At 40.4% G+C, this 24,486-nt stretch overlaps 1 protein-coding gene across 2 annotated transcripts in view; it reads right to left on the reverse strand.

Annotated features, from left to right (window-relative positions):
- The window catches only part of DIS3L2 (DIS3 like 3'-5' exoribonuclease 2), a 215,250-nt gene that overhangs the window by 168,426 nt on the left and 22,338 nt on the right, over window positions 1-24,486 (reverse strand). For both annotated transcript variants that reach the window (XM_081142279.1, XM_081142280.1), the window contains exons 2-5: window positions 16,996-17,128; window positions 16,318-16,475; window positions 8,395-8,448; window positions 3,217-3,318 (exon numbers count right to left, since the gene is read on the reverse strand). In XM_081142279.1, coding sequence (XP_080998405.1) covers window positions 3,217-3,318; window positions 8,395-8,448; window positions 16,318-16,475; window positions 16,996-17,038 — 357 coding nt within the window. In that variant the 5' untranslated portion in view covers window positions 17,039-17,128. The remainder of the gene's footprint in view (window positions 1-3,216; window positions 3,319-8,394; window positions 8,449-16,317; window positions 16,476-16,995; window positions 17,129-24,486) is intronic.

The following is a 24,486-nucleotide window of genomic DNA, read 5'->3' on the forward strand; positions in this document are numbered from 1 at the left end:
GTACCCTGCCCTGCTGCAGGCAGAACATCAGGATCATGGCTCCTAACTACTGGGGCAACATGCCGCCCAGTTTAAAAAACCTGAGGAAAGCCACAGATGCTCATCCTAGAAAAATACATACACACGCACTCACTCAAAAAAAAAACCTACATAAGAAAAGAACATTAAGCTAAAAGTCAAAAGATCTGGATTCTTGATTCTACTCCTTGGTTCTGTCAAAAACTCCAAGTTCTCAAAGAAGTCACTTAATTTCTCAACTAATAAAGTGAAAATAAATGCTCATTTGCCCTTCAACCATCCTTCATTAGATGTCTGTAATAAAAAAATACATAAATACTAAAAATGTGGAATAATTCTGAAGTTAAAATTGTTATATACAAGCAAATTATTTTTTAGATTGCCTCACAGCTTGATACTTTTATAGCTCTCTATTATGCCCAAAAAAACATGCTGTGAAATAAATTGACTGTTTACTACAACAGCTAAAAGAACAGTTGTTTTTTTCCAAAACCCCAAAGGCCCTGTAGTTTACATACCCAAGAGGGGTGAGCACAACAAGTATAAAGAAGCAAAGATGAATAATCCAATTAATTCACATTTGTTCACACCACTGACTACAGAGAACTTTGATAACAATATGCTTTTGTACTAACAAACCTGTAATACAATTGACCAGTATGCTTTGAGATGTTTAGATTCTACAAGTCAGGGATTCTTGATAACAGTCTGAATATTCTCTTCTCTCTTGTTTGACCCTATCACCAACTGTCATAAGTGGGCTAGAGTCAACAGAGCTCCCCCCTTCAAAATGGGAAGCTATGAAATTAACTAATGGGGCTGACTTTAAAAAGTCACCCTGGCCGGTGTGGCTCAGTTGGTTGGAATACTGTACCCAACACTGACAGATGGTGGGTTTGATTACCCATCAGGGCACATACCCAGGTTTCGGGTTCTATCCCCGGTCAGGGCAGGTACAGGAGGCAACCTATCAATGTTTCTCTCTCACATCAATATTTCTCTCTCTCCCTTCCTCTCTCTAAAAATCAATAAAAACATATCCTTGGGTGAGGATTAAAAAAAAAGCAAATTGTCAGACAGCCAATGTGAAGATCCTTACCGGCTCCACAGAAACAGCCCAAGTTAGGAACCCTGGGCCATCCTCTACATTTCAAATCTTCCGAAAGCTGGAGAAGGCCATGCGCACACCAAGGCCAGCCCTCTGTCAGTGGCCCTACTCTACACCTACCAGCAACTCAAAAGGTAGGGTCCTCCTTGCCAGTCTAGGCCTTTCTCTGTACCCATGCCAATATTTTACAGATATTAACGTAAAATAGAAAAGCAACAAGCTGTGTCTATATAGCCTGAATGTTTTGACAGCCTGAATGTGGGAATGCTATAAGAATATCTACAAATTCTTATCTGCTTAACTAACTCCAGTGAACCAGGAATCCACAAAAATAAACCTTTTGGGGAAAACCACAAATTTGCTTTGTTGAGTCTTAAAGCAGGTACAGGTTTTTGTCTAGAAGTAAAGGCACCAAGGCAGATGTAAGAATGCCCAAGTCCTAAGTCTGTCCTTCCAAAACTCAACAACAACAAACACCTTCACCTCCAGCCAGCCAATCCCGATCTTCTTAGGCTTCCTGCCCAAAGCAAGAGTGCTTCTAATACCAGGAAAGGATGTGCTTGCTGGTCTTAAATACAAATGGGGGAAGAACAAGAGAAATGACTCAACTGATTGGTTTATCTATATGCTTGTTTATTTTAGCCATCCCCTAGTCAGCCTGGGATAGTACGGATGCCAGGCAATTGGCCTTGTTCTTCTAAGCAACCTCTGCAGAGCTCAGCGGGTGCTCTACTGTTAGGCGCGCCATTCCTACTCCCTCCACCAGTCAACACCTAGTCAGCTCTAGACCCACCCAACTTGCTAGCCACTCTTCTATTTCTTTCAGTTCTACCCACTACCACCCCTTAAGTCAAAAGAAGCCGTCTTTTTTGTCCTTCTTTGGCTCATCTAAACTATAACGCTGCCTTTTTACTTTGTCAAATGACCTCTAAGAATACTTCCCTTCTCTTGGCCCGGCCTTAATGCACTCCTCTTATCTTCTCGGGCCTGGTAACACTGTGCTAGATGATGCTTTAAAGAAAACGGGAAGTGAACTAAGTCAACCTATCTTCCTAGGGCCCGGAACCAACCCTTAGCTGTGCTTTCAAGGAATCAAGGGGAGGAGACTATATTGACAATAGGCAGTGGGCAGGGTTCTGGATTAGGATAATTCACTTTCATAAAACACTCTGCACTTAACTTCACAGCATTAATCAAAATTATCCTTAGTCCTGGCCAGGTGGCTCAGTTGGTTGGAGTGTCATCCCATACACCAAAAGGGTGAGGGTTCAATTCCTGGTCAGGGCATATACCTAGGTTGCAGGTCGGATCCCCAGTCAGGTGTGGTGGGGCACATACGGGAGGCAACCGATTGATGTTTCTGTCTCACATCCATGGTTTTTTTTTCTCTCTCTCCCCTTTCCTCTCTGTCGTAAATCAATTAAAAAAACATATCCTCAGGTGAGAATTAAAAAAAAAAAAATTATCCTTAAATTTGTATAAGTGCAATTAGTATGTGTCTCCTCCTGCCTGCACTCCCCACCAGACTAAAAGCTCTGTGAGGGCAAGAACTATATCATCTTGATCATGACTAATTCCCTGCGCCCTACAGACGCTTGGCACACAGGTCTAACTCAATTACTGTAGCCCTATCAGATAAAAAAGAATTAAACTTATGCCTCAACAAAGCTCTGGTATAAGGTAATACTTCCCACATTTCTGGACAAGTTAATAATAACTAACGTTTCTTGAACTGCTACCATTGATCTGGCATCATTCTAAGATTCTTACTAGTATTCTTATTTAATCCTCTTGACAAACCTATAAAGCAGGTACTGTGCTCATTCCCATTTTCACGAGGCATTTGAGGCACAGAAAGGTTATATCATCTGCAAAGTACGTGATGAGGAGAGTGCAAGCAGGACAACTCAGATCATTCGACGTCTGCTCGCCACACACTTCTATGTCCTGAGCATCATGGGGCCTGTTTCTGAGGCAACCACAGGGCTTTAGGGGCCCATAACTGCTTCAGTTTATGATGCCTCATTGATGGACCATGAATACAAAAGGCCCTGAGAAGTCTATAATTAGAAAATGAAAATTTAACTCACCTTCCACTGCTCCTCCGGAAGCAGCTTCACGACCACCACGTCCCCATTCAAGGCTCTATTACGAGCGACAATCCCATCAATAAAAATGTCTCGATCACCATCCTAGGTTGGAGAAAGAAATAATCAGCTTACCAAAGCTTATAACCAAAAATTACTTCCTTGGTTTAAAAACTGTAGACTCCCCAGTCTGTCCACTGATTTAATAGGAACACTGTACATAGCCACAGGCAGACCTAGAGAGAGCTCACTCCCTCTGGAACTAATAGAAGTGGTGATGAACACATAAGAGCAGATTAACAAAATACTAACAAATGACCAAGTAAGAGGAGATCTACTGCAGGCAGGACAAAATCAAACAAGCAAAAACACATGAAGCAAAAAACTGGGATTGCATGCTTTCCTAACTCAAACAAGGAGTAGATTATCCTTGAGTTGTCCTTTTTCTGTTTTAAATAAAATAAAGCATGCTGATATCTTTTCTACACTAGCTGAATTTTTTAAAAATAAGGCTAAGAGTAAAAAAAAGAAGGTTTGCAAGCAAACAGAACAACAACATATAATCCCTCAAGAACATGGAGAGCAGATGCTGCAAGAGCTCTAGAATGCGGGTTCTCTAAGAGGAAACCAGCAAAATCATACTCCCCCAACACCCCCCGACACACACAAGAAAGTGGCAGAGGGAATACTGAGGCTGTTTTTATGGAGCCCTAAGTAGATGGCAAAGAAGAAAAGAAAAGGGACATAAAATGAGATTCATAAAGCATTCTCACGCTCCACTTCTCCCACCAACTTAGGAGCTGGGTGAACTCAAAACCGTGGATGCAACAAAGCTTGGACACATTCACCTCAATCATGTGCTTATAAACAACCCCTTTAAGCAATGTAGCCCCACTGAACTCCCCAGGTATCAATGGCTAAACTTAAATTAGTGCCAGGCTACTTTACAAAAATAAGCCAAATTTTACAAAAACACTTAAATGGAAAACACAGCTAAGGAAAAGCATACCTTCAACAGCAAGTAAAAAATTAAGTATTTTCAAAACATTTCATCAACAAACACGCAAACATGTACTCTTATCCCTGTATCCTTCCAAAAGTTTATCTATGTGCTTCTTTTCAGAGGGTAAGAGGGAAGTTAATTTTTCTTAAATAGCAAACAGACTTGGGAAACTCAAAATTTTCTAATAGACACTTGATATAGAATGGATTTAACACTCAACAAATGACTACAGGTGATTACTATGACATTATAGTCAAAGTTAAAATTAGCATTCCAAATTCACCACCCCCATGGGATTTCAGAACTCAGCAATTTTTATGGTTTCCCGTTACAAATCATTAGAGATCTTTTAGAACAGTCTTTCTGTTCAATTTCCAATCTAGCCATGGGCTGGCAGCTGTGGCCTCCATACTTTGCCAAGCCTGACCCACCCTAGTCCCTGAGGGCCAGCTACCATGTTAGCTGCAAAGACAGAATTACCGCAGTTGACCTCAAGACAAGCTTCTCAGAGAAATAAGAGGCAAGCAGTACACAGAGAGTGAACAACTAAAGTGTAGCACAACACTCATCAATCACTGCCTTCTGCAATTTATAAAGCAACAGGATGTTTCCGGCTTCCTAAGAATGAAAAAGGAGCTATCTGAATGTAGGTCATCCTACCCATTATCATGTGTCAAAACATATGCAATGAGATGCCTCTTTCATAAGCAGTTATACCACCCTTAGACAGCTCAGAGATTTAAGATGATAAGACACTGGTATTGTCATGTTTCTATCCCAGGAAACCAAGAGAGGTAGGGCTGAGTTGAACATCAGACAACACATAAATCTACTGCATCACTACTCAGCTCTTATTTCATTCATTCAGAAGCCTGTATCTACTGTGCAGAATCTCTTAAAGATACAAAACATGGCAACACCTCAATGTTAAAACTTTGAGTCATCCCTCTTAACTACTTTTTAAGGCCAAAAGGTTCAGCCCTGGATGTGAGGGCAATCTGGCTGCAACATCTGTCACCCCACTGATGCCAGGGTTGATTCTGCTGATCTGGCTGGCTAGGTGGATGTCCTCTTCCTCCTTCACTACTCCATGTGTGTCCCTCCCGAGCTGTGCTCGGTCAAGAGGACAGGTTTCCCCTAAAGGAGAGGGCGGTTCTTCAGTCAAAGTAAACGAGTAGCTGCACCCCCTGCTAGAACCTCCAAACAAACTCTCAAGGTCCATTTGTAGGAGAACGTAGGGTAGTCAAGCTTCCAAAACTCCAATAGATACATTCAAATGAGGTACTGCATGTGGCAGTCTGCCTTTCTTTAAAAAAGAAAAAAAGGCTCAGCCCTTTATTTGAATGCCAGAAACCTTGCTTTACCCATCAGAGAGAAAAGGGGGAGGGAGGGATGGATAATGAACAACCCCAGAGGAAATAAACAGGGATCTGAGTAATCTAACTAAATATGCAGGAGGCTACAGGGGAGGGCAGCTCAGGATGCCAAGACGGTCAGAGCATCCTCCATCAATGGAATAGCTCCTTTTGGACTAGAAATAAGTTCCACAGATATACAAAGAGCGCCTCCCATGACAAGATGCACCAAAAAGTTTCAAAACTTCTTGCATCAACATAATTCATAATAGAAACTGTGCTTCTTATAAAAAGCCAATTTTTTACATGGGGTCCATTTCTTTTTATCTTACGCCCAAATAGGATAAAAAGGCATCTTAATAATAACAAATCATCTTGGTTTGCTTAAAGTCACATGGCTTTATTCTAACTCTGTATCTTACTTTTATTCAGAACCCCAGGAGACTGGCAGTTACACATAAGTGACTTATCCCATGAATTTGGGGTTTGTCATAAGAAAATGAAAATCAACTTTCTATCAGTAGAAAGTATAATGAATCTAAGTCAAGTTCCCCCAAAACAAAGTATTTTCCTATACCTGATGATCAATTCACTTTTCCTAGCCTACTGACTTAAGTAGATATTTGAACACAGCAAATCACACTGCATAAGTTCACAATTATTTTTTAGAGTCAGTGAGAATGAACCTACATAATTTCATCAAATCTAGTCTATTTTTGACTTTCCAAAAACCTTAGAATTTTAAGGTTATGACAAACATTAGATAATATTTAATCCACCTCATTTTACAAATAAGAAAACTTCTATTTTTTACTGTCAGAGCTGAGGCTACACCTTCTTTAATATCAGTCACTGTCTTTACTCTCCTTGCTAAAGCAGGGACAGGCGCATTCAAGCCCTGATTCTGACATCCCACCTTCTGGACTACCTGTGAGCATTTTTCCAATTCACACAAGTTCACACCTGACATGGGCATGAGCTGTGTATACTCAGAAATCCAGACCAGTGGTGGGATTTATCTACATGTAATTTACTGCCTCTACTATCTCCCTCTTACATTGCTTTTTTTTTCAATTATATGCAATATTATATTAGTTTCAGGTGTACAACATAGTGATTAGACATTTACATAACTTACAAAGTGATCACCCTGATAAGTCTAGTACCGATCTAACAGCAGACATAGCTATTACAATATTACTGACTGTATTCCCTGTGCTGTGCTTTACATCCCTGTGATGGTTCTGTAACTACCAATCTGTACTTTTTATTCCCTTCACCTTTTCCACCCAGCCACCCAACCCCGTCCTATCTGGCAACTATCAATCTGTTCTCTGTATCTAAGAGTTTGTTTCTGTTTTGTTTATTTCATTTTTTTGATTCCACATATAAGTGAAATCATACGGTATTTGTCTTTCTCTGATTTATTTCACTTAGCATAATAGCCTTCAGGTCCATCTATGCTGTCGCAAATAGCAAAATTTCATTCTTTTTTGTGGCTGAGCAATATTCCATTGTACATATGTACCACATCTTCTTTATCCATTCAGCTATTGATAAACACTTAGGTTGCTTCCATACCTTGGCTACTGTAAATAATGCTGCAATGAACATAGGGGTACATATATTCTTTTCGAATTAGTGTTTTAGATTGCTTCAGATAAGTACCCAGAAGTGGAATTGCTGGGTCATACGGTAGTTCTATTTTTAATCTTTTGAGGAATGTCCACACTGTTTTCTATAGTGGCTGCACCAATTTACAATGTGCACAAGGGTGCCCTTTACTCCACCAATAGTGCACAAGGGTTCCCTTTACTCCACATCCTTATCAACACTTGTTGTTTGTGTCAGTAACACTTTTTATCTAATCCAATGGATAAGACCCATTGGACTTGAGATACAAATGTGAATCCTTGGCTTCTGGAGGAGAAGGAAAAGAAAGAACTAAACTGAGCTTGAAAATAGGTCTTAAGGTTACTATAATAACAATACCTGTGAAGTACATGACTAAACTTGTATTCTCGCAAAACCTGTCATGTAACGTAATGAAATATGTTAAATGAAATATATTTATTCCATTCCCTCATCTAGAAGCAAAAGTTCATTCCTATGGTCTCTTCTACCTTGAAAAATCTGTAATTCTACTGCTATCCTGTTTACAGTGTCCGGGAAAAGTGAGGTCAGGAATTTAAGAACATTGCTCTACCAGCCTTGTACAATCACGCCTTATTCAGACGCCTACTGTAAACTATATGTTAGAGTGAACTTCCCTTAACGGGAGAGAGCCCATTAAAATGAGTCATGAACATAAGGTAAAATGAGTCATTACCATAAGACCCAATGGTAAAGAGTCTTGTACCAAGTCCTATCACCTGCATAAAAGTGATGTGAGAAACCCTAACCAAAAAAAAAGCATTACACATTAATTTTGGACAACTTTGCAGATTAGCTCATGCAGTAGATCGAAAGTAGATAGCATATTTGGTTAGGAAAGATGAACGTAAATCAGTGGAAAACCCATAAATCCTTTTAAGCTATAAACCAAGGGTGTCCAATTACACAAACTGGTGGGTGTCTGCGTGGGTTCAGCTGCTCTGCAGCCTAGTAACAAATGCCACCCTTTTCATTTGAAGTGTGATTTTAAGACTGGCAGAAAGGGTTGTTAACCAAAGGCAAATTTTGTTTCAAGTTTGAAACAAACTTGCCCATCTTCAATTTTGTTTTACTACTCTGCTGTTTAGTTAGAATATATTATTTCAATTTCAGAGCACATCTAAAAAATTGAATGTGACATTAAGTTTATTATAAAATTATTGAACTTACCAGGGAAGGAATGAAGGCTTCATGAAACTTCTTTGGATTAATTCTCAATACACCCTTTAAAATAAAATAAAAAATCCATGAAAATTTAACTAGTTATACATGTATAATTTTTCCATACTTATGTTATTCTCCAATAAAAAGTTTTTTAAATTAAACAGTTCGATTTAGAAAACAAGTTAGATTATGAGAACTATTCATTAGATGCATGAAAAATGATTTGTACTGGTGTCTGTAACGCAGGGTTCCATCAACTCTGAAAGCTCACACTGGTGCCTTGCGGTAAACAGGCAGCGGTGAGGAGCAACAAAGCCTGGAGCAGAGTGGAAGAGTGGCAGCTATTGGGATTTTATGTGCCCCTACATGCTAGTCTTCAAATTTAAACTTTTGCTTTAAGAACAAGGTAATCAGGAATTACGCCTCACTACATAATGGCCTTTTTAAGTCTCTAAGACCTTTCCACAACTGCTTGTTTCTGTGACAATTTTCAAAGTGATACAGGTTGATTTCCAGCCAGGATACTTAGCCTCAAGGGATTCGATGCGTATTTTTTACTCTGGTTCCTCTGCAGAGTTGAAGGAGTCAATAATTCAAAGTGGTCCAGAACCAGCTCTTAATGTAAATGGGGATCCTGGATCCAACAGCCAGGCCACCCAGTCTGCCTTCAACTTCATGTTATTCCAGCACCAAATCTGGGTCTGCTTCTATTTATGCACAGGGTGCAGGTGGGGGCCACCCTCACTAACAGTTCAGTATTTCAGGCTCTTGCAGGAAGCTGTAACCCGCCCCACGTCCCAGCTGCATCTGAAGGCCACTGGAACACATGGAGGGAGGCTGTTATTTTCCTAAGAGCCAGACTCAAAGAGTATCTTGAGAAAGCATTTTAAATAACATTTCCCCCTAAAATGCTAAAAGACTCAAAGATACATAATTAACAAAATAGGTGAAGGGCATAAAATAAAGCAGAAAATAATTCTTTCACTGGTGCACCATGTAAAAATTACAAATTTCCATGCAACAGTTTATACTACCATTAACATCCCAATAAGACTACTACAAATGCTCACTCAGTCCTTCATACTTATTTCTCAAATTCTGACCATGTTCAAGAAGGAGATCGATAGTGTGGGAGAGTGATGACCAAGTTCAGCCCTTTTTAGAGTAAAGCATGGATGCTGTGAGGGTGCAGCTCACTTTCAGCTGGAGACACTAGGAAAGCTCCAGAAACAGTGTCTGACTTGATGGAGGAGAAAACTACAGATAAATCAGAAAGGAATACAGGCAGAGGACACTGTGCAAGCAAGAGTGATTAAGAGGGCAAATGCTGCCCTGGCTGGATGGCTCAGTTAGTTGAAACACTGTCCTGTACATCAAAGGGTTGCGGGTTTGATTCCCAGTCAGGGCACATACCTCAGTTGAGGGTTTGATCCCCAGTTGGGGTGCATACAGGAGGCAACCAATCAATGTTTCTCTCACATCAAAGTTTCTCTCTCTCCCTTCTTTCTCTCTCACTCCTCCCTCTCTCTTCTTCTCTTTCTAAAACTCAATAAAATTAAATAAAAACACATCCTTGAATGAGGATTAATTTTTTTAAAAGAGGGCAAATGCCCTTCTCTTCAGACTGTAATTCTGCTTAGAGTAAGAGACAGAGGGGCTGGAAGAAAAGGCTGGCAAAGCTTGCTGAGGCCAGACCTCTTTTATGAACGTCATGGCAATTTCCCTTCTAGGACAGCTATTTCCTGTTAGGGGAGAGAGAGGGAAAAAGCTTACTCTAAATATTCATCCACTCACTCAACAAATATTCCTGATGACTAGCATGACCAGGATAAGCTAGTCATGAGGACACAGTGGACAGCAGTAAGTCTCTACCCTCATAGAGCTTACAGTCTAATGAGAAGACACTCCAAATAAACAAAAGTCAAGTCATTGAAGTTCATTTCTTTCCTGATTCCAGGCATTTTTTTCTGACCTAAGTTTTTATTTTTCGCAATTGCTCTTCTTCTATCCTCCCTTCTAGCTCAGTGGGCGATCAGTACATGACATAGAGACGAGAATGCTGTCGGCCCTGAAAGTGCCTTTACTTACACAGCACTCAAATAGGCCAAGGCTGGGCTCAGGGGAGAGACAGGTTGCTCAGGGCTGCAACTAGGCTCTATTGAAAAGGACAGATATTGTTCATCAGTTTATTAAGTTCTTTAGATTCCATGTATGAGCGAGATCATGTGATGTTTGTCTTTCTCTGCCTGGTTTATTTCGCTTAGCATAATATTCTCCAAGTCCATCCATACTGTCCAAAAGGGTACAAGATCCTTCTTCTTTACAGCTGCATAGTATTCCATAGTGTAAAGGTCCCACAGCTTTTTATCCACTCATCTACTGATGGGCACTTGGGCTGTTTCCAGTTCTCAGCTATTGTAAATTGTGCTGCTATGCACATAGGGGAGCATATATTCTTTCTGATTAGTGTTTTAGGATTCTTAGGGTATATTCCTAGAAGTGGGATCACTGGGTCAAAAGGCAGCTCCATTTTTCATTTTTCGAGGAACCTCCATATTGCTTTCCATAGTGCCTGCACCAGTCTGCATTCCCACCAGCAGTGCACTAGGGTTCCCCCTTTCCCCACATCCTTACCAGCACATGTCATTTGTTGATGGTAGCCATTCTTACAGGTGTGAAGTGATACCTCATTGTGGTTTTAATTTCCATCTCTCTGATTAGCAATGTTGAGCATTTTCTCATGTGTCTCTTGGCCATCTGTATGTCCTCTTTGGAGAAGTGTCTATTCAGGTCCTTTGCCCATTTTTTAATTAGATTGTTTGTCGTCCTCTTGCTGAGTAGTATGAGTTCTTTGTACACTTTGGAAATTAGCCCCTTATCAGATACATCCTTGGCAAATATGTTTTCCCAGATTGTGGGGTTCCTTTGTATTTTGAAGCTGTTTTCTTTTGCTGTGAGAAGCTTTTTAGTTTGATGTAGTCCCATATGTTCAATGACACGGAAGCATGGATCAGACTGACAAAGCTCAGAGGGACAGAGGAGGGTGGGTGGGTGGGTGGAGGGGGAGAGATTAAAGAATTTATACGCGTATATGCACAACCCAAGGACACGAACAATGGTGTGGAGAGGGACTGGGGAGGGGGGTGGGAAGGGGTGGAATGGGTTATTAGAGAGAAAAAGGGACATCTGTAATATTTTAAACAAAAATAAACACACACACACACAAAAAGAATACAGTGCCCTTATGCTCGGGGGATACGTTCCAAGACCCCCAGTGGTTGCCTGTAACCACAGATGGGACTGATACCAATATATACTGTCTTTTCCTATACATACATACCTATGATGAAGCTTAATTTATAAATTACCCTCAGTCTTCCCGATCCTGGTGAATGGCAACATCATCCATCCAGCTGCTCAGGAGCCATCTTTTATTCCTCCCTTTGCCTCGCCTTCCACATTTAATCCATCAGCAAGTCATGCCAGTTCCAGCTCCACATCCACCCACTTTTCTCCATCTCCACTACCACCCCTCCCCATTCACATCTCCATATTTTCTTGCCTGGTATCCTTTGATGGCCTGCTATATGGTCTCCCAGCTTCCACTCTAGCCTACTTGTCTTACAATTGCCAGAGAGATGTTTTTCAGGCATAAAATAGGTCATGTCCTTCCCCTGCCTAGAATGAGGTGACTCCCCATCATGTCCAGTAGGCGTTCTCCTTAGGCCTCAAAAACACCAAGCCTTTTTCTGCTTGCTGCTATTCTACTAGCTGATCTCTCTGACTATAATGTTCTTTTCCTAATTCTTCAAATGGCTGGCTCATTCTCACCCTTCAGATCTCAACTCAGAGATCACCTCCTCAGAGGTAATTATAGCGCTTGTCACAGGCTGTAATTTCCTCTTTATTTCTTTAGTTGTTTTTGCCTATCTCCCCAGTGAACTGCCTCTCTGTTATATGCCTGGCACTTAATAGGCAGTCAAGAAACATTTGTTGAGCTCTTAATTGTCTGCAGAGTTGAAATTCTCCCATCGCCCCTAGTATTAATGTTATGAATGTCATCTATTCCTTCTAAATCACTGGGCAGTACACTGTAAGGTCATCTCTATTTTTCTTTTTAATTCACACCCAAATGTTCTCTAGCTGATTTCACTCTTAACAATGGTGAAAATCCTAGAAGCTAGGCCATCCTGTCCTGTCTTCCTGACCTAGGGTTTCTTTTGAGGCCCTATAACAGCTTTACACAAATATTCTCTTCTAGGGGGAACTCTGACATCATGTCTTGGGCAGCTCTGGGGGCTCTGCCTGCACCACCTTGAGACAAAGCAACATCTGGGATTTTGAAACCAACCAATTCTACCATCTTCCTATCCATGTCACTTTGGTCATCACCCCAAATCTGAGCCCCTTCCAGGACTGCCTATCCCATACTCTCAATTTCTCCCAACATCTCCTATAACAACCTACCAACACTGAACCTATATAGAGAGAAAGGATATGTGTTCTTTGATGTGGAGACTTGTTTACAAAAAATTTTCAAAACTACATGTACATGATCATGGGTTATTGCTGGTCAGTTCAAACAGGAAAGAGATTTCTTGGTCACTTTGAACTCCTCTTCCTCACATTGGAAAAAACACTCATGAAATGTCAAATCATCAAAGTACTGAAAGGAAACAAAAATATTATTCTACTCCTATTTTTAAATATCTCAGTATCTCTCATTAAAAGCTGCTCCTCTGGAAAAGAAAAAGGATACAAGAGCCTGGCCGGGCGTGGCTTGGTGGCTGAGCGTCGGCCTAGGATCCAGGAGATCGGGGTTCGAGTTCAGGTCAGGGCACGTGCCCGGGTTTCGGGCTCGGTCCCCAGCAGGGGGTGCAGGAGGCAGCCGATCAATGACTCTCTCATCATTGATGTTTCCCTCTCTCTCTCTCCCTCTCCCTTCCTCTCTCTGAAATCAATAAAGACATATTAAAAAGAAAAAAGAAAAAGGGTATAACGGTATACTTATGTTTGCATACAAAAGTTAAATATAAGTATATTTAATAAGTTTAATTTTCTCCAACAACATTAAAAAATATTTTATTGTCTAGCTCTTTACCTTGCCCATCAAGGGCTGCACACATAAAGTTTTTATCAGAAAGCAGATGGACTCTGTTTCTTTGCCTATGAAAATCTTATTTACAGTGTTGTATATTTCACACAGTGACCTCATATCTGGAACCTGTTCCTTTCCCATCTGCAAAGGACAACTGTTCTCATCTGTGGGGGGAGGCTCTGGCTAGAGTCTCATGATGTCACAGGCCAGGAGGAATCACTTAAAAACGCCTGGAAATGAGAGTTGTTATATTGATCAGAGGTTTTTGTTGTTTTACTTTACTATCAGCAAAGAGTTGCTTCAAAAGCAAAAATTAATAGGCAGGAGCAAAAACTAATACAATTGTAGAATATTTCCCTCACATTATCTGTGTAAATTCTATAACCAAAATTATAAGCAATTTTTCTTTCAAGTTATAACAACCAAGATTTCCATGACTCTTCTGTAAGTACCTTGATCCTTTATGCAGTCAGTAAATAAATATTTATTCATTATAAATGTATTAAGCATCAACGAAATGCCAGATATGTAGGAATAAGATATGATCCTGACCACAAGGAAGAGAACAGTCTATTTGAGGAAACATAAATGTCAGAAAATCATGATAGGTTTAAAATAAAGGGTAAACCAAGAAGTCAGCTTCAGGAAAGTGGTAATGGCTGATTTTGTGGAGAGTTAAAGTGAGGCCTCTTAAAGGGGGTGACATTTAGATAGGGACTTAAAGGTCAAGTAAAATGACATCAAGATAGTGGGACAAGGCATTCCAAGCACCAGGAACAGCGTGTAGAGTTACAGAGGAATGAAAGAGCAGGGTCTTTACAGGAACAGTCTAAAGATCAGGGTGAATGGAGCGGAGCGTACCTGGAGGAAAACGCAGGGGATGAGAACGGGAAAAGCACAACAGGTCCTCCTACGTGGGGCAAGACGAGGGCCAAGAAACTGTAATAAAATAGTTTAGGGTATGGGCCGAACAATAAACAGCATGTGAGTGGATTAATGAGTGGACAAACGTCCCAACTCTCCTAAGAGAGGCCTGTCAAAGAAATACAAGGGAAGCTTTAAAAAAAGAGCCATAGGACTTCTAAAGTCAGAAAGATCAACTCGTTTGTTAAAAACAGTTTTCAATTCAAGAGTCTATATTAATCACATGTGCACTTGACCGCAGGTAAATACAAAAAGGTGATAAAAAGGAATAGAAGACTCCCTGCTCAGTGTAGCCCAATGGTTAGAGCATCGGCCCACGCACCAAAGGGTCTCGGGTTCAATTCCTGGTAAAGGGCATGTACCTGGGTTGCAGGTTTGATCTGTAGCCCCTGTCGGGAGGCATTTGATCGATGTGTCTCTCTCACATCGATGTTTCTCTCTCTCTTCCTCCTTCCCTCCCTCCTTCCCTCCCTTCCACTCTCTCTAAAAGTCAATGGAAAAATATCCTCGCATGAGGATTAACAAAAAAAAAAAAAAAAAAAAGGAAGGAAAGATGATAGTATCTATTAATTGGCTGTATCTTCAACCAAAAACACAAATATAGAGGCTGAGCTCACAGAATGAGGAAAAATGGAGCACAGTCAACATTTTCAAGGGAGCCAGGTAACACACAGCAGTGTTTCATACTAATCCAAGAACTGTGAAATGAACTTAACTCACAGAATATGTGGGGCTCTGCCCGCCTCTCCATCGCACTACCTACTACCTGCCTCACATTTCACACCTAAGGAGACCTAGCTGCCTACTCCATACTGTTTCACAAATTCATGTCTTCATTAGCGCCACTACTCTCCATATCTCCTTCCTACACACATACCACTCACTTAATAGATCCAAACTGGTGATCCTTCAATATCCATGGCAGATGTCACCACCCCCCATTTCCCAATTTCCCCCAAACAGTCTCTCATATCCCCTGGTGACACTTTTATCTGAGCACTTACTGTCTATCCTCAAATCATCTATTCACATGACTGCCTGCCCCCCACTGGGCTGCCAGCTCAAAGTACACAAAGGCAGCTTCATCTACCTTCATCTTGAGAGCACCCATACACATGCTCTTAACTATAGACTGTGCCTGGCTAACAGTGGGTGCTCCACAAATGTTTGCTGAGCCAAACTGCTGTACTAGCTTATATAAGTACTTCGTAAACCATAAAGCACCCAACAAATATTGTCTGCTGCTGTTTACTGTTTCCTTTCCAATCTTACTCTCCGTCATTCAGCTTTCAGGTACTCAAGGCAAATTGAACTATCAATGCTTCTTATAGTCCAACCCTATTTCCCACTTTTGTCTGAGTAGCTCACACTGGTCCCTCCATTTATAAAGCTCTTTCTCTTATCTCTACTTACTCAAATAGCACCAATCCATGGCCTGGATAAAAAATATCCCTTCCGCCCGGCTGGGCGTGGCTCAGCGGTTGAGCATCGACCTAGGATCCAGGCGATCGGGGTTCGATTCCCGGTCAGGGCACATGCCTGGGTTGCGGGCTCGATCAATGACTCTCTCATCATTGATGTTTCTATCTCTGTCTATCCTCTCCTTTCCTCTCTCTGAAATCAATATAGATTTAAAAAAAAAAAAAAAAATCCCTTCCAATAAAACATTGCTTGACAACCTTAACTGGAAGTAACAGCTCCTGCCTCTCAAATTTCAGAACACTATGCTGTCTCTGTCTTGTGGTGCCTGCTACCTCTAATTGCACTGTGGGTCTAAGAAGTAGGAAGCCCTGTGCCTGTTACATCATCATTTCTTTCAAAGCACACAGCACAGAAAAATAAACACTTTCCTGAGTAAATAGATTACTTCTGATTCAAGGAATAGCCTTCTAATATGATTTAAGCACCTGGATAAGTGTTCCTCTCTTCAAGCCTTCTGAAACATCCTCCTTGGACATGTAATTTTCAAATATGCTCTTTTTCTTCCCTCGTGTAGACTTGTTCTTTGACTTTCTGTCACCTGGAGAAGCACCACCACCACGTGGGCCAACCACAGAGGACACACCTAGAAACATGAGGCAGTAATCAACTCTTTCCTCAATCAAACATCTCTGTATTTTCAAAACTAGAGATATTTTACCTTTTTTTTAATTTAGAGAGACCAACAAGAAAATGAGACTCCCTGATAAAGATTTCAAATAGTCACAAGAAAGAATAGGTACGAAAACATGAATAAAATATATATAGATGAGACCTGAGTTTTAAATCAGCACCATAATATGCATGGAATATAATCTGAATAATGGGTTTAGCATGCTTTCTGTTTATAGGCACAAACTTTTTTAAAATAGGAATTACTAAAAGATTGCCATTTTTCAAGAGGAAATTAAATAGCTGTATTCAGTATAACAACAAATTAAGAAAATAAGAAACAACAATTCTAGAATAAATAACGCAGAAAAATATTTAACAAGTCACCAGAAGAATTATAGGTCCCTTTGGTCCTAAAACCTGCCCTGTGCCTCCATTCCATTTGTATTTCAGATCTCTAGTTGCTAGAGTAGATGCCATTTTCCTTTTGCTACCTCTGAGGGTCCCCAGGTTCAGTCTGCAGTCAGGATAGTTCATTACTGGTTCCAAGGTTGCCTCTTCTCTCCAGATCCAGGGGGGCCTCCACTGCTCAGGTTCAGAGTTCTTCCTGCCTTCAGCAGTGACAAGCTGAAACCAAAGAGAAATGGGTGAATGAAGAACAATTAACCTGTAGCCTCCTCTGTGCTCTCAGAAATTTAGCACTTGGATGGCAAAGGCAGTGTGGTACCCTTCCTGGGTCTTGGCGTCACTTTCTCCTGAGCAGTTAGTCAAGCACACCATCTGTCCTGAGTTTCCTCTCAAGGTCTTCACCTTCACAGGTATCACTAGCTTGCTTGTTTGGGCCACTTCAACTAAAAACTTCCACAAATGGGGCAGTGAGGTGGAAATTAAGGAGTTCTGCAGTTTCATTCAGCTTGTGAAATGCAGAAGAGCAGGAGGGAAAACAGTTTTGAAAAACAGTATAAAGATCTAGAATCCAAAAGCTATAATGAAATAGGTATAATGAACTAGGGCTCAAGAGACATGGCATTGACTAAGTTTAACCTTGGACAAGATGGTATTCCTCTACGAAACGAAGTTATCAATTCCTTAGAATTCATCAACAAACCTAATTCACTGCCATAATTACAGTCCAAAACTATGCAGGGAACCCCACATGGTTCACCAGCTTTCAAAAAACAGAAATATTGTAGTTTAAGCATCTATTTCCCTACTCATACCTGCCATCACTTCAAACCAGTTATCTGACCAGAAGCTCAGGCAGCTGCCTCGAAGGAATACAAAGCAGCTGCCTGGATCAGCGGACTGGAATATGGGGCCCTGCAGCTGGCCCCCAGACCTTCCACCTGGATACTGAACATGTCATCACAACTTCTACTTTCTACTCGCTGCTGGCCACCAGCCCAGGACTTAAGCCGATACTTGCAAACTTCCAAAATCCTGGTAAGCAGCCTTTATGCTTTCCCATAAAATGGATCAAGATGTCATTCTGAACACTAGCTTCCATTTCCTCTAAATTTCCCACAAACATCCTTTACCAAAATGATGTAATTTTTCTTTAAAATGAAATTAATATAACTCAGAAGAAGAGAAGCAACAGAGACAAACAGTAATAGGTCATTTAGTGATACATGAAGAGAAACAGAGATAAAGTCAAAAAGTGCAAAAAGGGAAAGAAACAGATGGTCTTAGATCAGGGATTTCCAACCTTTCTCATCTCATGGCACATAAACTAATTACTTAAATTCTGCAGTACACCAAAAAATATATTTTTTGCCTATCTGACAAAAACAATAGGTATAATTTTGATTAATTCACACTGGACGGCTATTGTTGTGTTGGCTGTTGTCATTTTTTTGCTTAACAATCTAAGGAAAAGGGGTCAGTGCCCCTGACTAAAGAGTCAGGTATTGCATGTTTTAGAAATTCTTGCAGCACACCAGTATTCTGGGTCATACCAGTTAAAAATCGCCGTCTTAGATAAACAATAAGGTAGTGGGAAAGGCACATACAGGAGTCCAGACTGTCAGGCGGTCTAATTCAGAAATGCATTCATCTCCTCATTCATTCAACAAATACTTCTGCGAGGTAGTGTACTAGACACAATCAGGGATACAAAAGTTAACTTACAAAAATCACATTGAACTAACAATACAAGTTGGGAAGTGATAGCACTAATTTTTTTTTAAGTATGGGTAAATGTACATACGATCAGAGAGAAAGGGTATCTCCAGGTCGGGAAATCCAAATGAGCTTCAGGAAAAATTCTAAGGAAGAACTGAGAATGTGAGAAAAGCATACTGTTGGCAAAAGGAAACAAAAAAGAGACACAGAAAAACAGAAGCAGATTCTTGCAACATTAATTCAATTTGGATAGAGTCCAACCTATATGAAGGAGAGTAGTAGCAAGGAAATTAAAACAAGTTGGAAGATCTAGAAAACCAGTCGTTTTTCAAAAGCAGTAGGGAATTTCTAAAGCATAAGTGAGCAGAAGAGAAAACAGATCGGAGTTGTGTTTCAGGAAAAATTAACCTGTGCAGGATTCATCTGCAGTTGAGCAAAACTAGCAGCTGCTGTACCTTAGGAAAGAACTAGAACAGAAACAGAGACAGACAAAGAAAAGGCAAAGGGAAGGATGCCCAAATGACCAAATGAGGAGTTTGACAAATATTAACCCCAACAATAAAAGTGGACAAAATTATCAAAACCAACCATTTAAGGATTTGGATATTACCCAAAGACACCCAACAAACTGAGAAGTGTTTATTCAAGAAAATCTACTGAAACTCACTCAGTAAGAAGAGCAGAAATGTGTGGTGGTTTAGGCTGGGGCTCCCACCATCCTATACCCACTCCCAATTCCTTGACGTAGAATAGAAGTCCTAATAGGACAGGGCAAACTGTGAAGACTAGCAGCTCCACTGCCAGAGGAAGTTATATTTATCTGGATCAGAACCAGGAGAATTCCATGCCCAGGGGCATTTTCAAAAACAGTAGTGATTCAAGAGGCAAAAAAAATCAGGAAAGGCCAATATCATAGCTAGTCTGAATTTGCCACACTAGTTAGGGCCAGCAGACCTACCAAAATTTTAACAGGGAGAATCAGGGAATGACACAACCCAATGGGGCCTTGATAAGAATCTACTTTTTCCTGCTGTGTTCATGCTCAAGGCTATAAACACGCAGGAGAAAAATGAGAGGGCCCTAGAGAACTACCCATACCTGGATGAGTGTGAGTCTTGCAAATACAGAAAGCCAGGGTGGTTGTAAACTACCTCACTTTGAATGCATTCCCCAAGTCTCACAAGAACCACTGACAAAGGGTGGGGGGCCTCATTGTCTCAAGGAGTTTAAACACAACCTCTGCCCAATCACAGGCTGTTCATTAAGATATACTGACCCCTCCCGGCCGGGCGTGGCTCAGCGGTTGAGCATCGACCTGGGATCCAGGAGATCGGGGTTCGATTCCCCGTCAGGGCACATGCCCGGGTTGCGGGCTTGATCAATGACTCTCTCGTCACTGATGTTTCTATCTCTCTCCCCCTCTCCTTTCCTTTCTCTGAAATCAATAAAGATATATTTAAAAAAAAAAAAAAAAGATATACTGACCCAAGGGCAACTACTAGAAAGTCAAGCTTAAAATAAAAACAAGGAAGAACTGAGCAAAGACATCAGCAGCCACAGGCTGCAGGAAAAACAGACTCCATAAAATTAGTCTAGCAAGTCACTAAACAATCAAAAAGAGCAACCACCTCCAACTCTGGGGGGAAATTAATCAGAGTGCAAAATATATTACCAAAATTGTCCAGGTTTCCACAAAAAAAAGTGTAATATATGCAAAAATTGAAAAGTGTGACTAATACAATGGGGTGGGCGGTTTCAATAAAGTTGTCTCTGCGGGAGCTAGGTTTTGGACACAGTCAACAAAGACTTTAAGCAGCTATTATAAATATGTTTAAAGAACTAGAAGAAACCATCTTGAAACAAGTAAAGTATGATGACAATGGCTCATCAAATAGATAAGATAGAAATTATAAAAAGAACCAAAAAGAAATTCAAGTTAAGAAGTAGAATAACCGAAATGAAAAATTCACTAGAGGGGTTCAGTAGCACATTTGACCTGGCAGAAGAAAGAATCAATAACCCGAAGGGGGGGGGGGCACACACACACACAAAAAAAAACAAATCAATCAATATTATTCAATTTAAAGACGAAAAAAAGATAAAAATGAAGATTTTTTAAAATCTTTTTTATTTATTTGAGAAGGAGAAGAGAGAGAGAAACATTGATGTGAGAAAGAAGCACCGATCGGTTGCCTCCCTTACAGGCCGGATAAGGGATAGGGGATAGTGAATTGAACCTGCCTTCCCTTACATCAGAATCCCAACTAATAAATGTAGAAAAATGATGGAATTAGAAAATTACCATTGACAATCATCATCATAATTAATTCAGATTCATTAGTGGATGCTTAAAACTAATGGGTAAAAGTTCTGAGGAGTAATAGAACATTAAACAGTCTCAAAATAGCCTCAAAGATACTTATTAAATACAAAGAGGAAAAGCATATCTTGACAGTAGAGTAATCTGGCAGACCACCTTAACCAAGTGATCAAAGTAGACACCTGTAATGGACAAGTCAACATCACATGCCTCCCGCTATATTATGAAAAGCATGTCACTTGTAAAACATGAATTAAATCTGCTACAAAATACTGGCCTATAATCTTCAAAAATGTTAAATTCATGAAATCTAAAACTTCTCCAGATTAAAGGAAACTAAAAACACATGACAACTCTATGTTACTTGTGATCCAGGATTTTCTTTCTTTTTTTAAATATATTTTTATTAATTTTAGAGAGTGAGGAAGGGAGAGGCAGAGAGAGACACACATCGACGAGAGAGAGAAACATCAATCGGTTGCCTCACGTACACCCCGGGCATGTACTCTGACAATGAACTGAACCACCAGCCTTTCAGTACATGGGATGATGCTCAACCAACGAGCGACACGGGCCAGGGCCAGGCTTCTCTCTTCATATAAAGAACATGACTGAGCCAGCCTGTGTGGCTCAGCGGCTGAGCATCGACCTAGGATCCAGGAGATCGACGTTCGATTCCAGGTCAGGGCACATGCCCGGGTTGCAGGTTTAATCCCCAGTTGGAGGCTTCCAGGAGGCGGCTGATCAATGACTCTCTTATCATTGAAGTTTCTATCTTTCTTTCCCTTTCCTTTCCTCTCTCTGAAATCAATAAAGATATACTTAAAAAAAAAGACCATAACTGAGAGACCTCAGGACATTTGAATAGGACCTATAGATTACATCAATGGTGTTACATCAATGTTAATCTCCTGATTTCAAGCATTTCTGTAGGTCTGAAACTATGTTTCCAACAAGAATCCAAATTTTTAATTATAAAATCATATCTGCTTATTGAGTTACATTTTTTCTCATGATAAAGAACATTCCCAACAACTGATAATAAAACAATTAAAGACACCCTCTTAACAGGGAATACAAATAATGTACTAAGTAAAAGGAGTTCAAATAACCAGCTAAAGGATATGTGGGCTACAAAATCATTTCATCCTGTTTCATATGGGCCAAAACAGATTTATTAGCTGCAAGCTCAAATAAAGTGATCTCAAATGAGAGTTATGTCAGTAAAAATACTGCCTCTCAACAGGTCAGAAGTGACTTTATTCACATTTTACCAAATATTTTGAGGATTTAAAAGATTAAATGTCCTGAAAAGACAACAATCCAGCACTTTTTGCAAACACAGCTGTTGGTTAAAGCTCTTGAGAAAAGAAAAGTTCTGGAATGGGATTCAGTTGTAGGGAGAGATAATGGTTATAAAATATTAAGAAAATTTTGGAATCTTTTATTATTAATTTAATAGCCTACTTGTTTCTAAACATGTGCTTCATTGCTACATGCTAGGACCTCTTCAGGCCCTGGGCAAAGAGCAATGAACACAATGTGACCTACAAAGTCCCTACTCTCATGGTCTTGACCATTGGGGTGGAGAAGACAAGTAATCACACAAGGCAGTAAAACAGATGGGTGAGACAGGGACAAATGGAATGGGGAAAGAAGGCACTACATTAGCTTTGGTGATTAGAAAAAGTCTCTATTGAGGAAAAAATAGTGTAGCCAAGATCCAAATGATGAGAAGTCCAACATGTGAAGGTCTGAGACTTTCTTGGCAAAGGGCATGACAAGTGCAAAAAACAACAAAGAAAAAAGAATCTCAGTGTGTTCAAAGAAGTTTTTTTTAAAAGCCTCAGTAATACTCAGTATAGGAGGCAAGACTAAAGAACTGTCAATTTTGTACCAGACATGATCATGACATTGCATAGCATGTATATGTATATGTTCGTGAAAGTACAATAAATGATGTCAGGGATTTCTTTAAAATATTTCAGCAGCCTGGCAGGGCGTGGCTCAGGGTTTGGGCGTCGGCCTAGGGTCCAGGAGATCGTGGTTCAGTCAGGGCACATGCCCCGGGGTTGCGGGCTTGATCCCCAGTCGGGGGCATGCAGGAGGCAGCCGATCAATGACGTTTCTATCCCTCTCTCCCTCTCCCTTCCTCTCTCTGAAATAAATAAAGATATATTTTTTTAACTAAAAAAATAAAATATTTCAGAAAAGAAAAGAGAAATAAAAAAGGGATGAGGTAAATGTGCAAAAATCCTTGAATTTGAGAAATCTGTTAATGGGGGGTGATGAACTACTACTCTCTCTAGTTTCTGTATATTTGAAACTTTTCTTAATACTTTTTAGAAACTCCACATACCATAAATTTCATGATAAAACTGGCAATACCTCATATTTTCTTTCTCTTTCTTTCACACCCTAGCTCAACTCTTACCGTATCAGCATTCTGATTACCTCATTTGAGGAGATAAAATGAAAGCTTTAAGGATAGGTCCACACTGCAGTCTTACATTCTATGACTGAGTCCAGTGTTTATGATAGACAGAGCTAATCTACCAAAGGCAGGGTTGGAACCCAGAGAGAATTAAAATAAGAGGATATAAAATAAATAACCACCTACTATAAAAAGTCATGCTTTCTAGGAAAAATGGGAAATGCCTGGATAAGAACCATCTTCCCAGGGATTAAAAACCCAATAGGCTTCTTCCCCCTCCATTCCATGGAGACTTCTTTGGCAAAGATCTTCTGATCTGTGAAAACCCACTGTCAATTTTCAGTCTTGGTCTTACTTAACCTCACTGTAGCCCTTCACACAGCTGAACACTCCCCGTCTTCTTGAGCCCCTCTACTTGCTTGGCAGATGTGACAGCAGAGCAAAAGATGACCATAGTCCTTCCTTTTAAGGACAAGAGTCACATCCACAGCCCCTCCTGAGAGATAGCAAGCAACCCTATTGAAAGATTCTGAAGTAACCAGGAGCAGGTCCCTAACCCAACAATCTGTGATCTATAGAATGGGGTGTCAGAAAATTCTGTTTCTGATGATATAGTGGAGTCAATATTCTGAAAAACTTACTGATACCAAATTACTACAACTACTGAACAAAATATTACTAACTTCTTGACAGCACAGTGGAACTCTCAAAAAGAGAAAAGAAAATCTCTAAAATCAAGAACTAGAAACCAGAATATGTAGAAATTGAGGCTACAGAGACCCTGGAGCACATCTTGGTGTCAGTGCCAAGAGGACTATAGTCTAAAGCTGCAGGGGAGACAGGAAATAAGGCTCTGGCCACATGAAATGTATATACCCATCCCCTGTAAAAAATCAAGACCTGTAAAGGGCAACCAACTCAGTGACACGGTGGGCTAGAAATAAAAGTCCCCTACCAGTGAAGAGAACAAGCAAGAAATGTGTCTGCTTTAACCCAGGCTGCAGTTGGGGGCACAGGAGACCTTCCCTGCAGATTCATAAACATGGGCTTGCACTCATGCAGTGCAGTCATGCTAACCCTAAGCACATACACTAACTTCAAGGGATC

Source organism: Miniopterus schreibersii (assembly GCF_964146895.1).
Source record: "Miniopterus schreibersii genome assembly, chromosome: 7".
In the NCBI taxonomy this organism is placed as follows: Eukaryota; Metazoa; Chordata; class Mammalia; order Chiroptera; family Miniopteridae; genus Miniopterus; species Miniopterus schreibersii.